This window comes from Sceloporus occidentalis, unplaced genomic scaffold (genome assembly GCF_023333645.1).
Source record: "Sceloporus occidentalis isolate IW3139 unplaced genomic scaffold, rSceOcc1.0.p SCAF_56, whole genome shotgun sequence".
Taxonomy (NCBI): domain Eukaryota; kingdom Metazoa; phylum Chordata; class Lepidosauria; order Squamata; family Phrynosomatidae; genus Sceloporus; species Sceloporus occidentalis.
Genome location: NW_028317036.1, coordinates 2,524,021 through 2,540,264, shown reverse-complemented (window position 1 = coordinate 2,540,264; position 16,244 = coordinate 2,524,021). Strand labels below are relative to the sequence as shown.

The following is a 16,244-nucleotide window of genomic DNA, read 5'->3' as shown; positions in this document are numbered from 1 at the left end:
ATATATATATATATATATATATATATATATATATTCCCGCAATTATGATACTAGAACGTATCCAGAAATGCAAACGGTCATCGTACGTGTGTGAATCTGGGTAGATATTATAATGATGTGGGATAGTACTTGAGTCTTAAGTTGAAGCAGATACCTTTTTTCTTGGACCAACATAGACAAAGATGTAAAGTCACAATGGCTTTCGGGGCCTTATATGGAAAGAGAAACTCTCAAGATACATAAAAGAATTTAATATTTTAGCAGCCACGCACAAAAACGTGACATAAGCTTTTGGGTCCTTAGGGCTCTCCTCTTCACATGGCTGGTACTAGAGAAAATGTTGAGAAATGTAGAATTTACTGTTTGCTATCAGCCATATGTATGTACTGATATCGTTTTTATATCGTGAGTGGCTCATTACAATTTACAGTACAATAAAGAAGAGCTATAATAGCCTTAGCAGACATACTAACAGTATGATCCACTATTCTGTTTCATTAGAATTAAAGATTTACATCTGTGCCATACATAATATTTATAACAGATTTTTGTTTTGTATTGACTTTGAATTCCAAAGGAAAATATATACTGGTCAAGATTTGTTTTATTATTATAAACAACAGTATGAGAATGAATATATCTGTAGAAGAACTCCTAATAATAAAACGTGAATTCACCTTTAGTGCCCACCAGGAGAGGATATCTCTATAAAGGAAAAGGCACCCAAGTGAGCCACTGAATACACAGGACAGCGGGATATGCGGGCGACCTCAGCAGGGCCCTTAAGAAAAGCATTAACTCTGCAGAGGGATAAGGGTTCCCAATGGAACGTGATCATGAATTATAAGTGAGCACAGGAGCATAGTCTGAACCCTAAACATAAATATAGGTATATATTTCTATACATTTCTCTCCTGCAAATTAAAGTCATGTGTAATAAAAAAAAAAATATATATATATGTAGGCACCACTAGTAACTACGTGGCTTACTACTTACCGCCGTCTTGCATGTCATTTGGGGCTAAATCTGGACTCCCCACCAAAAATAAATCCCCAAAAGCAATTCATGGACTATTTACCTTCAACTTGCTAACACATGGAGCTCTAGAGAATAAGACTTCATACTAGCTGCAGGTACCTTGGATGTTTAATTTATTCTTTGCCATTTCCTATTTTTAAGATGTGTTTAAACGTCCTTTTTCCTGGGCCTATACCCTATGCAGTCTGTATACAGTTTAACCCTCTACGATCCAGAGACAGGCACCGAGCTCTGATAAGGATTTGTGATGTGCTCCGGCTCTCACGGGGTTAACAACAAAGCTTTCTTGCTTCCCTACAGTTGTTTAATATTACATGGGTTTTAGCGGATTAGTTTACCCAGCCTTTTCACTAGAAGCTTAAGACTTCAGTTTTATTTTCTTGTTCTAAATGACGACACCGCAAGCACTGCTTTTAAGCACAATTCATCTTCCCTGCAACGTTTCAGGCTTTCACAGCGAACGCAGCGCTCTCACTCTCTCCCCGACTCGTTTCCTCCAAAACTCTGGAGCCCTACTAGGTGTAGCTTGAGGGCAGAAAGGATGTTACACGCTGTGACTTGCTGCAAATACTACAATAAAAAGATAGCACTGTGAATTCCTTGTAAATTCAGGCTGAGGACTTGAGCCGCCTGATTTAGAAAACTCAATCAAGGGCAAGATAATCGATATTCGACCAGATGCACAGCAGTGCATTGTTGTTTTCTTTTTCTTTTAAATTTCAAAATTACACAATAAACAACATTTATATTATTTCTCTTTAAAAATGTAAAAAAAAAATGTAAGTAAAAATAAAATAAGGTATGACTTGTGCTCATGCAAGCAATGAGAACACAATTCTTTCTCCTATGGGTAGCAGGGGATTGGCATCTTGTAGAATCCTGCGATGGTGATAAGTAGCTGCATTGCAGGTGCAGGGAAAATTGGGATTCTATAATTTCCAAGCATTTAAGTCTGGCTACCAGTACCACTGATGTTCCCGCCTTTTCCATTCTACCTGCTTTTCTTTTTTGTTTCTTCCTTTTGCTGGCTGCTTCAGTACTTTGCTTCTCTTTTTTTTCTGAAGCTTTACTCTTGCTGTACTTCTGGGATTATTGTGAACATGCTCATTTATTTATAAAGCACCAGACAAAGCACAGCATGATTTAGGGGGAAACTTACAAGCCACGACATATAACGGATAGGAGTGGAAGAAGGGGCCAAGCTTTTGAGAAATCTAAAGAGCTTATCAGATGGCGGGGGGGGGGGATACGCTACATGAATTTCTCATATCTGGGTGGTTTTAAATTTTAAAGGGCCTGAAACAAATCTTTTTAAGTCTTAAACAAATTAATTCACAATAAAGAACACAATAATATGTTAAAAAAAGCGACATAATTGTTCCTTTGTCTAAAATGTAACAGTTCTGCCCTATCCATTTGCACTGGTGTGAAATGCTCGGCAGGAGCCACTTGGCTACCTCTTTTAAGGCTAGTAAAATGTTGGTATGCCTGAGAGCTGGCGCAGTCATGAACCCTGAGGCTAGGAGAAAATACATCGGGAGCAGATCGAACATGGCTGGCTTTAACATTACCCCCCCCAAAAAATATATAATAATGAATAATAATACATTATATATATATATATATATATATATATATATATATATATATATATATATATATATATATATATATATAAAATACAAATATATCAAGGAATTTCTGTTTCTTTAGAGGAACAATGGACAAAATAGACCCACAAGTGACACCCCATTAGTTACACTGCTTTTATAGCTGACCAGATTTCTTTTAACATATTATCCTTTACCAGACACAGATATTTAATGTTCTATTCAGTAATCCAATGTGGATAGTGCTCAGTAGGCCACACAGCATAACCTGCCTCTGATTTTTTTTTCTACATTATAAAGGAAAAAAAGGAAACATAAAAAAAAGAGATGTTGTATCATCCTGAACAACTTCTGCTGCTTTTTAATCTTTTATTGTTGCTATAAGCTTGTGGAAATCATACAGGAAAACAACAGTTTATTACAGATTTTTGGCACAGTGGTTAAATGAAATCTCAACAAAAAAAATGCCGATTAGGTATAAAGCTATCATTTTAACTTGTCACAGAGCTTTCTTTCAAAGTTCTAGGACACTGATAACATGAAATTATCAGAGAACCATAATACTCACAGGAGAAAATTGTAGCATGCCCAGAACATTCACTGGCATTGTTAGGAGACAAACGATCAAGAACGAAAAACCAAAGAAAAAATAAAATTGAGATATAAAATGGGCCAGTTGTTAATGTAATAATATGTAATAAACCAGTCGAGGACCTACTGCAATGAAATCCTAGTGAAGCCAACCAAGATGACCTTCTTAAGGAAGATGTGACAGGCAATTCCAAAATTTCTAAGCGACAAATGATTACTGTGTCAAACACAAACATCCATGTTGGGTAAGGAATAGAGAGACAGGGAGCTTATATGTAAAGTGCTTTTATGAATAAAAATTGTAATTTCTAGGACGCAGAGACACTAGTCTGTCACAAAAGAGGGATTGTCTTCTGTCCCCAGTTTTCTAATTAGATATAAAAACAGCCATCTTTGCTCTGTTCGAATTCTCCTGCGAGAAAGCATTGGAGCTAACTGGCTGCGAGTATGCATGCATGCGCAATACCACACGGGGCATGGGTTCTGCATTTTCTATAAAAAAACCTGTTCACATTTGGCTATGGAGTATCCTTTTAAAGTTGCCGATATGATCTTGCTCTTATCAAAGTAGCACTGATTACACAATTCAATTTGAGTGGAGTCTAGCCAACATTCCTCCTTTTCGCCCCAATGTATTTTCCCCTTCTAGGTGAGTTTAAGAATGAACCTTGCAAAGTCTAGTTGTGCCTCCGACACATTAGCCACTTAGGCAAACGTGCCAGTGCATGGAAAGTAAGCGCTTCACACACCCAGCAGGCACAAGAGTGGAAAGATATGACTTGACCATTCTAATTCAACACTCTAAATTAGCCACATAATGTTCTTTGTTTGGAACATACATTACTGCCCACGTATCTTGAGTGACCCCTATATCGTAGACTCAATACATTTGGGCTTTGGCTTGCAATATTTACTGTTCTTCAAACACAGTAGAATAACCTTTTTATAAATTTGGTAAATTTGGAGGAAAATTGGAGGTTTGTACTAAAATGCAATATCTTATATAGAAAGAAAATTAATATAAATGTAAGCAAAATTCACACATTTTGGGCATTAATTCAATGCACAAAATGATACATACTGTATTTCTGTTTTTATGCTAAAGGGGAAAATACATTTTTTTCCATTTCTATTTAACACAATGATTTATGACTTATAGATCCTTTTATAATAAATACTACTAAATAATTATAAATAAATACTATTATTATTAATAATAGTAATAATAACCCCCCATAATTCATACCATGACTCGTAATTAAGTAGCTAGTGGCTTTATCCAACTCAGGGGTTAGAAAACTGACATTTCTGTGTAATCCTGATGCCAATAAACATTCTGTCCAAAAATAATAATAACCAACATTGTATGTATACAAAGCCATATTACACTTTGGATCTTAAAGGTTGTGCACTTTATATCATCTGGGATATGTCACCTTTAATAAGTGTGGGAGTTATTAAAAGAGAACACAACGTGAAGTGAGAAATCTATCCTACCAATGAAATATAGCGAGTTTATGTGTGAAGGGCTTTATTTAACATTGGCTTGAGAAGTTCTATCCCATCTTCTCATTTATTAGGAGTTCAAATTAAATTCACACAGTTAAGTAGGAATAGAACAACTGAGAAAAAACAGCTTTGCTGGAAATCTTTGGTGAACTTAGTATGTGATAAGACATAAAAAAATTGTGTCAACACACAATAAATTGTACCTGCAGTTCCGTCTGGAAAAAGAACTTTTGTGGACACTGTGTGCAATCATAGATCTTATCTTCTTGTCCATGAGCAGAAAAAATGTGCTGCTGCAGTTTGTTTGCTTGAACAAAAACTGTAATAGAAAAAGACGTTTGTTAAACTCAAACGCAGGATATCGTATTGCCTTACACAGTATCACAACAGTACATTATAATACTTTTGAAATAATATAACTGACAAGACATTCATACGTCTTCTTGCGCCAGTGGAACTGGCGTGTTCATGCAGCCAATAGTCAATTTTCCATTGTTTTGAAGCATTGCCAATTTTTTTATTGTAATCTTAACTTTATATTTGAAGAATCAATTACATTAACCTCCCAAATGCATTTTATTAACTGTAAATGAGTAAGGGGTTGTAAACCATCTGTTACAAGTAAGACTAGATGAAACATTTCACCCCACCAACATAACTATGTAGGCTGGAAGGCCTACAAAGAGCTGATTAGCCCCTGCATAGTACAAAGTTTGACGCAGAGTCTCCAGGTGAAGCCTTGCTTTCTCAGGTCACCTTCCTCTTTCTCTAGGCATGGATCGGCACTTGGCCATGCCTATTCCCCACACAGATTCTACCTGCTCCTCGATCATTTTACACCTGATCCCTGCCAACTTCCCTTCCAATTAAGGCTTTCTAAGGCTAGCACTACCCCTCTGCACATCTACTCCTGCCTCTTCACAAGCCAACTCCCCCAGAAGGAGAATGCTCCGGTTAGCCTACCCTGGGAAGTTTCCATGTATGTTCCTCAGAAAGGTTTCAACAAACCATCTAAGTGTCCATTAAGCCTTTGTGCTCAAGAAACATATGGTGAGTTGAACTGTTTCAATGTACCTTAATTCACCTGCAACTCATGGTTTGGTTAATAAACCCTTAAGGATTAAAAGGTTTAGTCGTAAAAAGTGAGCGAAAGGGAGACAAAAGCTTTGCTGATGAAATGTGCAAAGAATAAATATTTTTGACTCTTAAAACAAAAGACAAATGGAGTCCCAAGATTTTAATGTATAGCTTAATTAAGAGGGACAGGAGTAAGCTTACTTTGTAATCAGGATCACGTATATCATTGTGTTATCTGGGTTGTAAAATAAGCATTAATAAAACCAGAGAAAACATCGCATGTAGTCTGGTTGCAGCTTGCTGTCAAGGAGTTAAATGGGAGGAGGTTTAATTGCCCCTCCCCCAACACATTAATCTGGTTTTGGTAGCCGTATAAACTGCTTTGTGTGCCCACTATGTAGGAGGTGAGAGTAGGATCTCACCCTATTGAGAGTGTGCCTTGACGTGGCGGGTGAGCTTAATTATGCTTTGGCCAATTCATATAACCAAAACCTCTCATTTATATTATGTTTATATATGTGTTGCCAACTTTATTAGGGTGAGAAGCGCAGACAGTATTTTGTTTTTTGAAAACATCGCATGTAAAAAGGTTCGGCAATCCAAACCTTCGGACACTCCAAGGCACGGATTGGAAACGGGAAATCAGTAAATTCACTTTGGATACTTTGAGATTAACTAAGCCTACATACAGAATGCAAGAGTTTCAATAATACAACCGTGTTCAATTTTAATGACTACAAAACAAGGTCCTAAGAATGTGTAACAGTTTACCTGGGAGACACACTATTAATAATTAAGTTGTATGTGCCAGAGGCAGTATTTGGGTTGGCAGCACTTACATGTGATGACGCCGGGTGCACTGTGACCTAAAAAGGAAGCTTCTAAGTACAAGCTGTATCTGTATAGGATAGGTGAGGATTGATTAAGGATTTGCTGGCATGTGATTGGCCTTGTCTCATTGTTAAAATTATTCTAATCACAAGCCAGTTTAGAATAAAAATTGTTGCTCATAAATTTTAATCAGATTTTTTCATTATGTTACGATCAATAGTCTCCGAAGGAAAAAAAAAAGTAATTCCTTTACTTCGAGCTGGCCTCAATACTGATCCCAACTTTACTCTCTCCTAACAAGGAATGGTATAGTAAACCACACAACTAAAACACTTTTCATATCATATTTCTGGTACGTATCTTCTCTTTATTAAATATTATACTAATACATGTCGGAATCTGGATTAGGCAAGCACCCCAACACTGCCTTAGAGAGCAAAACATTGGGGACCATTGGCGCAGGATTCACGCACTAGTAGAAATGTCAAACTATACTTATTGGATTTGCTTCACTGCAATGTGTTTAACTAACCGTACTTCTTAAAAGGAGAGAGACAACAAATTTACAATTACCCAGATCTACCTCATATGTTGATAATGACCAACAAGCAGTATGTTTTGTGCAGAAAATAAACTTCAAGTAGAGTTTGAGACATTCAACATGGTTTATTCACTAAACTGGGAATTTGCAAGAGAGTTGCCGTTTCAACTCACCAACAATAGGAGAAATTTGCCAACATCACCCACATCATTTAGTGAACAAACCACAGGATAGACTTTAATGTACATGATTGCATTTAATTTCATGAGATTACTTATCCAAGCTAGGCACGTAATCACATCTGTAAGGAAGATTCAGAAGGAAAGGTGCATGAAATGGTAATGGTAATGGTAATAAGGTATTTATGCTTGTACTGGGCTATAATACAGCAGGACAAAGCAGTTTATGAAAGTGTATTATGTTAAAGTCATTCTGCATCTGTAAAGCCAACATGAAACCGTTTACTTTGAAGTCACGTATTGCAAACCCTATAATGGTATCACTCACTGTCCCTATTTGTACAAGTCAACTGCCATCCTATCTATAATACAAAACACTTGTTCCAGCCATAAAATATTAGAGGACCCCAAACAAAGGAGCATCTGCCCATTTTCACTCAGTTCTAATCCACCCTTGACACTATGAATAGGTTCCAATGTTTTTTTGACACAATACAATCAAAAGGCCATTTTACACTGTTCTATAAGATTATACATCAAAGCCCTCAAGGATGCTTGTTTGTTGAATAACACAGTTCGGGATAACAAAGCAAAAAGACAAGTTTGTCTCGTGTGAGCCTAATGATCAGACGCCAATGGCTTTAGAGAACAGGAGGATATTTAACCACATGTAACATTTTGTGGTGCAGCTGCATAGGAACCAATGAAATAACCCCCACAGTTACATATTAGAGCATTAAATCCTGTCAATAAAAAAAATCGATGGCAACAAAAGATTGCTTGCCTTGCAGTATTAGTCAATTGACATATTGGACTGCATGCATTACCTCCAATGGGGAGGATGTATACCACTCACTAGGGACAAGTACAGGATTCGGACGAGAAGGCCTGAGCATTTACATAGAGACTACATAGTCTCTTTATTACGGGTGTGCATCAGGATGCTTATATCAAAGTAATTTCCTGACAGCAGACTTAGTGTTTTACTTTCTGTCTTTTGCATCCCATTTCAGAATGAAAACAATTGTACAAGCGCGATCTTCAGACAGCACAGCGTGATTTAGAATACACGGACTAGCTGCTCCGGAACACACCGTATACACAGAGCCTTTTCTCTACCACTAGGTGTCAGCGTCAGAACGCCTCCTCTTCTGGCTCTTTTTCGTGGAGTAATAATAGCAGTAATAGGGGGTGACAGTAGCCAGGCTTCACAGAGAACAGATATTACTTGGCTATATTCTTATTTTTCAGAAAACCCAAAGCCCAAAATTATACCTGTGGCCTTGCAGCTCTTTTTTTCATTAGGGTATACTATTTTGATAATGGTCGCAAACCAATTTAAATATGCCTTCTCGTATTCTGATAATACGTTGCTTACTTGTGAACATATTTTGAATTTGTTTTCCTAATAAATACACTATTCAGATTCACGTGGATGAAAACGACATTGCTTGCATCTCAGGGACTGTTCAGTTTCAAGCATATATGTATAGTATAACAGGGTGCGTCAACTTTACCACAAAGAGGTAAATAAGACACCAGGACAAGGCTTAGTAGCACAAATGGTGTCAAACAGTTTGCTGGTCTTTTGACATACACCATTAAACCGCTTGTCAGTGTTACATTCTGGGTTTGACTCTGCTTCCCCAGGTCAGTTTCTTCCTTTGGGCAAGTGAGCAGTGTTTGGCCGTGCCCATTTCCCACCCAATACACACATTTCACAAAATGGGTCAAATTCTACTCAAATGCTCTTTCCAGTACTTACAATACAAACAAGTAGGGCTATGAAAGTGCTGGTCTCAAAATATTAAATTATTCAGATGATATTAATTATAATCAAACCATCTTATATGGCAAAGCAGAGTTTTTCTTATTTTATAACATATTAAGTGGATTCATATGAATTACTTAATACTAAGGAACAAAGAGGTGTCAAACCTTTAACCCTGTGAATGCCTGATGGAGTGATAATCCAATACGAAAATGGATAACATGTGAACATAACTGGGACCTTCCCAGGGTAGGCTACTCGTAGATCTCCTTTTTTTTTTTTTTTTGGAAGTGGCTTTAGTAGGGCAAGTCCCTGACAGCCTTTACCACGAGGGAAGCGCGCATGTCCCAACGCCACTACCCCTCCCAAACAAAGAAGAAACGGAAAAGGAAGTATGGCTTTAGCCAGAGACTGTGGGTCACACACAGAACATTCCCAAGTCAACCGGGTCACCCTTACCTGTGAAACAGACTGGGCACTTGAATGTGCCACCCATGCCTTCAAAGCTATGCTCGATCAGGTGGCACTGTAGCTTTGCCGGGGAATCGAAGGACTGGCTGCACAGTTTGCACTCGTGGTTCAGACCTTCATCTGATGAAAAAGCACAGAAGTGGTTGTAGTTAGAGAAACCATCTTTGTTTTATACATTTCTAGATATATTTAGGAAGATTACATTTATAGAGGGCCAGTAGATTGTTAATTAATATTACCATTAATACATACTAGTAGAGAAGGAGAAGAGGACCCTTGCAAGCTTAAAATAGATTAGGATAACTCCCAAAATAGTTGCCTGTGATTGGTCTAAAGGCTTTGGTTTGCTTTACTTTCTTCAGGTGACATTTTGGAGCGTCAGACAGAAGCCCACATTTCTAATGGCTGATGACCACTCACGCAAGACTGAACTGAGCATATTAAAAATGAGGGAGGATGAGGCATCAGCATCACAACTGCAATATATTAAACTCACATGGGATACAAAATAATTTAAGATGAGGAAACTTCTTCATGTGTTTATGACAACATAATCCTAGAATATGTCATCTTTATAAAAAGAAGAAGAAAAAAAAAAAAACACAAAAAACCCCACTGTGCTCACGGTAATTATTTGTAATCTCATTAATTGCCGGTGATAGCCAGAAGTAGTTAATACAACGGTAAGCAGTTGGCATTAGCCATTCACCCATATGTTACTTTTATTGCTGTAGTGTACACGACACAAACGTTGTAAGCTTAATGGTATCAGCCTCATCAAGCTGTCATTTCCTCTAAACTGTATTACTGCTTTGCAAGCCTTGCTTGTAACTAAAGATGAAATAATGAGTTGGCAGTTGTAGCTATTGATGTTCACCATATACAAATCAGATCTTTTAAATTAAGTCTGTAATTAGAGAAACTGATCAAGCAGTACCATATTTCATCTGTCTGATTAGACACTAACACATAGTTCCAACAATGCGTGTTCAGTGGTGGACTAGACCTTCATGTACATTTGTGTGCATACACACTGGGATATATATTATACACGCACACTGTATGCATACATATTTTGCTAGTACAGTTATTATTATTACCTTTTACTTATAACATAGCGCCAATAATTTACCCAGAGATTCTTACATTACATACATTCAAAAGGTATGACAAAACTAGAATGGACCGATACTTTAGGTAAAGAGGACCCTGCTCGCAAGCATACAAGAGATGATTGAAATGATTTAAAACAAAAACACACATGTTGCATTCAAAAAATTCTTATTACATGGTCATGATACAGTTCCCCAAAAAACTTACAATATTCATAACAATAATAATAATAAAAATGTCCTTGCCCCTTGCAGTTTCTATCAGTTTAGGTTATATTTTTTTCATTTTACAATTTTAAATTTTAGAATGCTTAACCTTTTTTTTATGTAAGACATTTAAGGTAACATAGTCGATGAGATATTGATAAATACCTGCTTAAAATTAGCAGAATAAATAATACAATTTGAATATATTTTAGCACTGCTTTGTCTGTCCAGTTCCATGTGTTACGTTTTCTATTCTTCCGCGCAGGAAAGTCGTTGCAGGCAGTATGACCCTGAACAGGAGCATCAAATATTGTGCCCCGATATACATATTTATGCCTTATAATCCGCCAGTGTAAGGAAGTGTTAAAATGAACATGTGCCTAAAGGAGGAATCAAACTAGCAGAATAAAAGCATTACTAAAGAATGGTTTAGTTTGTCCCCCCGAAACATGTAATTTAGCACGTCGTATAATGTGCAACACATTTTAGCTACAAGTTGAAATGTACACATATAGACGTAAAAACAAAGAATTTAACACGCATAAGAACCATTTGGCCATCTGATCTGCCTACGCAATTATATTTCTCCCCCATTGTGATCTCATGAACAATCTTGAGCTAATGACTTATTGTTGCATTGGTTGGCCCAAGAGGTGTTTGTCTCTATTTCGATATACCGCGTGGTGTGTGTATAACTATATTTGGCTTTAAGACACTAATTTGTTAAGTCACAGACCTTTAATGGTCACCTCTACATGTACACACGCAATCTATATTATTGCAGTAAAATAATACCAAGACAATGCCAATAATTGTTTTCCTCCGTGCACTTAACAATTGGCTATCAATTTCTACAAACAATTTAAATCTCCCCAACATTAACCCTTTCCAATGCAGGAATTATACGTCTGGTACTGGGTGGGTTAATAATCCAGTCTCACATCAGAAACTTAAAAGAGCATTAACCTTGCATGGCCTCCGTTCGGGATGCCTAGGGCATTAAGAGGATGCTGCTAGCTTGTAAAATAGTTCAGGGAAAAGTCACCGAGATGGGCACATTGTCCTCAAAATTAGTTCAAATGTGCTTTTTTCACTAAGGCATTAAAGGGCATGTTGGAAATGTAATAAGTAACATTTTGCATTTACAAATTGCTGTAAACACCCCCTACCACCACCACCCCGTAACAAAACAGCAAATAATTACAAATTATTATTTGTCCTCAATCTGAATTTCTGCATTAGTGCTAGAATTCTCTATATTCTTAATTCTGGTGCTTTAGATGGTGCAGGCTTAGGCTTCCCATCCCCTGCATTTTACCCCATTTGTCCCTTTAATGGTTTACTAGAGCACGTTATATCTGTTACAGCTACATTTATTTTTTTATTTTTTAGACGAGCACATTACCTATTTTATGTCAATAACGTGATATTCTGTATCATTTAATTAAGCATTTGCAGAATCACAGACCGATCACATATAACCAGATGTCAACAGCAATACAGTTGTAGGAATTGCCCAGGCTGCAAACGATAACATCACCAAATGGTGCATGGATAAATAGTCACAATTTGTTCAATTATTAAAAATGTTAAACAGCATTGTATGCGTAACAAACAACTTTTAACATAAACATGTTTAAAATACCAGGAGAAAAGAGACTATTAACAACTGGATACGATTACAGCCTCTAGGATCTGCCGACATAAACAACAAACATCTTCTTGTAAGCGTCCTTGAGCAGTAGAACTTATAAAGGTTTGTACTCCGATGACTCCAAAGACTCTACATTTCCATCAGCACCAGAGGTTGATAACACCCTAAAGCAGTCAGATCGTTAAACAAGAGATCACTTCATCGGGCCCTGATGTTGGAACGCTAAGTTAATGCTCTTTTCCCCGAAACTTACCATCCTAGTTCAACTCCAATCAAATGCTCGCTGGCTATCTTACACGCAGCTGTTATTCCTTAAGTCACCAGAGACCCCTTTGTATTGTCCGATCAACACTCCAGCTATTACCGAGCACCAATTTGTAAAGGTTTAGAAGTCGAGATTCTTTTTCCCGGTGACTCCGGAGACTGTCCAGATGGATCCTTTAACCTCAAATACTGCAAATATCCATAGGCTAACATACAAAGCAATAAAACCCCAACTGGCACATCATAATATGGCAGGGAATTTAACCAGAACTCTGACCACCGTGATAGTAAACTACATCTCTGACAGGATTTAAATAGCCTGCGGTGGCTGTCAATGTTACGATTTAAAAAATCTGCTAGTTATTTCATCAGTGTGTGTGTGTCAGGGTTATTTTGATTAACATAAAAATCAGTGCTCAAAATGTTTGTACCGTACCATATCTCCTGTTGGATCATCACAAAATGGATAATTTTTTATTTTGAAATATCCTTGTAGTTTTTATTTGCTTAAACATTTAAAGAAAAGAATACAATGAAAGATCTGCTTATTTGCTTAACATAATATCCAGGGCAATTTAATGTAAGTGGAAAATACCTTAAAGCAGGCCTGCCATGAGGGCCAAAATATACGAAAAAAATCTAATAAAGCATTAAAGCATACAAAACTGTGTCAGCTTATTTGTATTTATATTTCATGGTAACCATTGGGAGTACATTGCTACAGGGCCACACATGTCCAGAATCTGCCTGAATTAAAATCAAGTCCTGAAATAATTGGTTGACAATTTCACATCAAATTTGTTACTTGGTTGATGGATTTGGTTAAATGCAAATCCATTACTGAATCAAACCAGAAGCAGGTTAGCGTTACTATTAAATCATTAAAATATTATATATATATATATATATATATATATATATTTATACATATATATTTAATTATTAATTGCAACATACTCTGTAGAATCTACACTACTTTATATATATACAGCAACTGCATCTATAAACAGCTGTAATCCCGGCTCAATTCAAATTTAAGCAAAAATCAATCTACTGCATCTTATAATGCGATCATTCTTAGAGCAAGGGATGCATTTCACTTCAACAACTGTTCAGTTTCCTGCTTGGCTGCACTTACGTCTGTCGCCTGAAAGTGAACTACGCATGCCACATGTTTACCAACAAGATGTCTGGCTAAAGAAGTACTTGGATGCAAATAAATTACGCGTCGCTTGTAAACAAAAATGCATCTGGTTAAACAAAAATATAATATGTATTTATATTGTATAATATATATTATATGTGGCTATTTGTAACCATAAAAATTGCTGCTATCTCGCATAACAGTGCTTAACTGTAAGGCTGAAAAAAAGCAGAATTGCTGTCCTGGATCGGCACTTAACATGTTATAGTTTATTATATCGCATAAAGCAAAGGCTAGCCATCAATGGCCTATTCTGGCAGCTCCTCTGCCGCATAACAAGGAGCCAATCGCTCTGTTGGGTAATCGGGCTACCTGTAGGGCCACCGCTGCATTGGCTAGTTAGGGAGATCACTGATCTTCCCAAATGGCCCATTAACACTATGAAAAACTATGGCGAACCAGGTTTTTTAGATTTTATTTACACACAGACATACTATGAGGTAAGGGATTGTTTTCTTCTTCTAAATAAAACTTTGGAATAATTACAAATATTTTAAAAAAAATATATATATATTTAGGCAGGACTCCCACCTTTTGTTTCTGTAAGTCATAATTGCTACGTGATGCCCTATTATGTCACTTTTACCCATTGTACATTGCTGTGGAATATGATGTTGCTTTATAAAACCAATAAACTACAACACTCAACACAGGCGGTTGATGTGGCATTAATAAAATACAGATTATTCTTAAAATGGGCCTAAAGTGCAAACACCGTAAAATGTGGGACATTCAAGCACAAAAAAATTGCCAGAAGCAGATTTTATGGGTTTATAATGTCGTGACCTTCAGCATTATGCTTAGACATAGCCCTAAGGTCCCCGTGAAACCCACACTAAATAAATCTTCAGGTGAAAAGTGAAGCGTAGCTGGGTATTGTAATCTGAGAGGCATCATTTGAGTACAGTAGATAAGATACCATACAAAAACAATGTCAGTAGAACAGATACCTGCAGAATCACTCCAAACTGCATCTCATATTTTACATCTAAGGAAGGTACATTATGTTGACAGTCAAAATAAATATTTATAATCTTGGCCGTGCTGCCCTCGAGTCCTCAGAATTCTCTTGAGGACAACACAACCAGGTTTGAGCACTTGACACAAAGCTAAATAGTGCCTCGATCTGATCATTACAAAACCTGCTCAAGGATTCTAACAACCACATCACGTGCAGGACATTCTCATTGCTCCTGTTAGAAATGGAGACCTATGGCAATGAGGCCAGGTAATTATTAAGTCAGCAATAACTATGTACATATCAAGAAAAACAAGGTACTCACGTCTTTGGGGGCTTATTAAAAGTAACGTGCAAAAAAGCTTATCCCAACAGTGTTTTTTCTGCCTTTTTCACTAATCATCTTGAAACATTTATATTTCTCCAGAACTAGAAGTGTGAGCCTGTATTTTTTTTTTTTTGTTTGTTTCCAATATACTGAATTAGATATGGGTCACTAAACCAGGTACGGTGTGTAAACATCAATACACATTAAAATAAGCAAATAAAAAAATCACCTGTACCATTTAAGATGATATGCAAGATATTTAACCCTTTATTACCATGACCCGACTAATGCACATACCTAATTATTTTGGAATCTGCTATTACACACATAAAAAAAAATAAAAGAAAATCTGGGTCCGTTTAGTAGTTGTCAATTTTGCATATAGTTTTAATTATTCTACTGCAATGAAAGCTTAATTTAATTGAGGAAATACAATAAAATATTTGCTAAAATAAAATTACCCAAACTGGTGATTTTTTTTATTTTTGGTAGCAAAGACTATAATGTGAAAATCAGCATAATAGTTTAGTAAATCTATACTGTGAAACCTGAAAACATTAGTCATTACAGCAAAAAGAGCACTTTAAAATACATTATACCAAAGTGAATGAAACTTCTAATCAAATACAACAGGAAAAACAAAAGTGTCCATTTTACACACAGATTCATTCTAAATCTCCCCTGTCATTCCATTACATTACAGAACTGCTTAAAGAGCAATCATGTTGGGACTATTCCTAAGATTTCCTGAAATCCCCGCAGAACCTCTAGAATACAGAACTTTTTCCAATGTCTGTCATCGGTTTTTGGTGCCTTTAGGTTTACTTTTTCCCCAACTTTGCTTGAAACGAGCTCCTCTGACCTTTGCACAATAACATAAAACGTAATGGTCTAGAAC

The 16,244-nt window shown here is 36.6% G+C and overlaps 1 protein-coding gene across 1 annotated transcript in view; it reads right to left on the bottom strand.

Annotated features, from left to right (window-relative positions):
- Positions 1–2,867: 2,867 nt before the first annotated feature.
- LOC149287812 (zinc finger protein 521) overlaps positions 2,868–16,244 on the bottom strand; it is a 117,098-nt gene continuing 103,721 nt past the window's right edge. Inside the window, exons 5-7 of the mRNA XM_089492419.1 lie at positions 9,608–9,739; positions 4,953–5,068; positions 2,868–2,936 (exon numbers count right to left, since the gene is read on the bottom strand). Coding sequence (XP_089348545.1) covers positions 2,868–2,936; positions 4,953–5,068; positions 9,608–9,739 — 317 coding nt within the window. The remainder of the gene's footprint in view (positions 2,937–4,952; positions 5,069–9,607; positions 9,740–16,244) is intronic.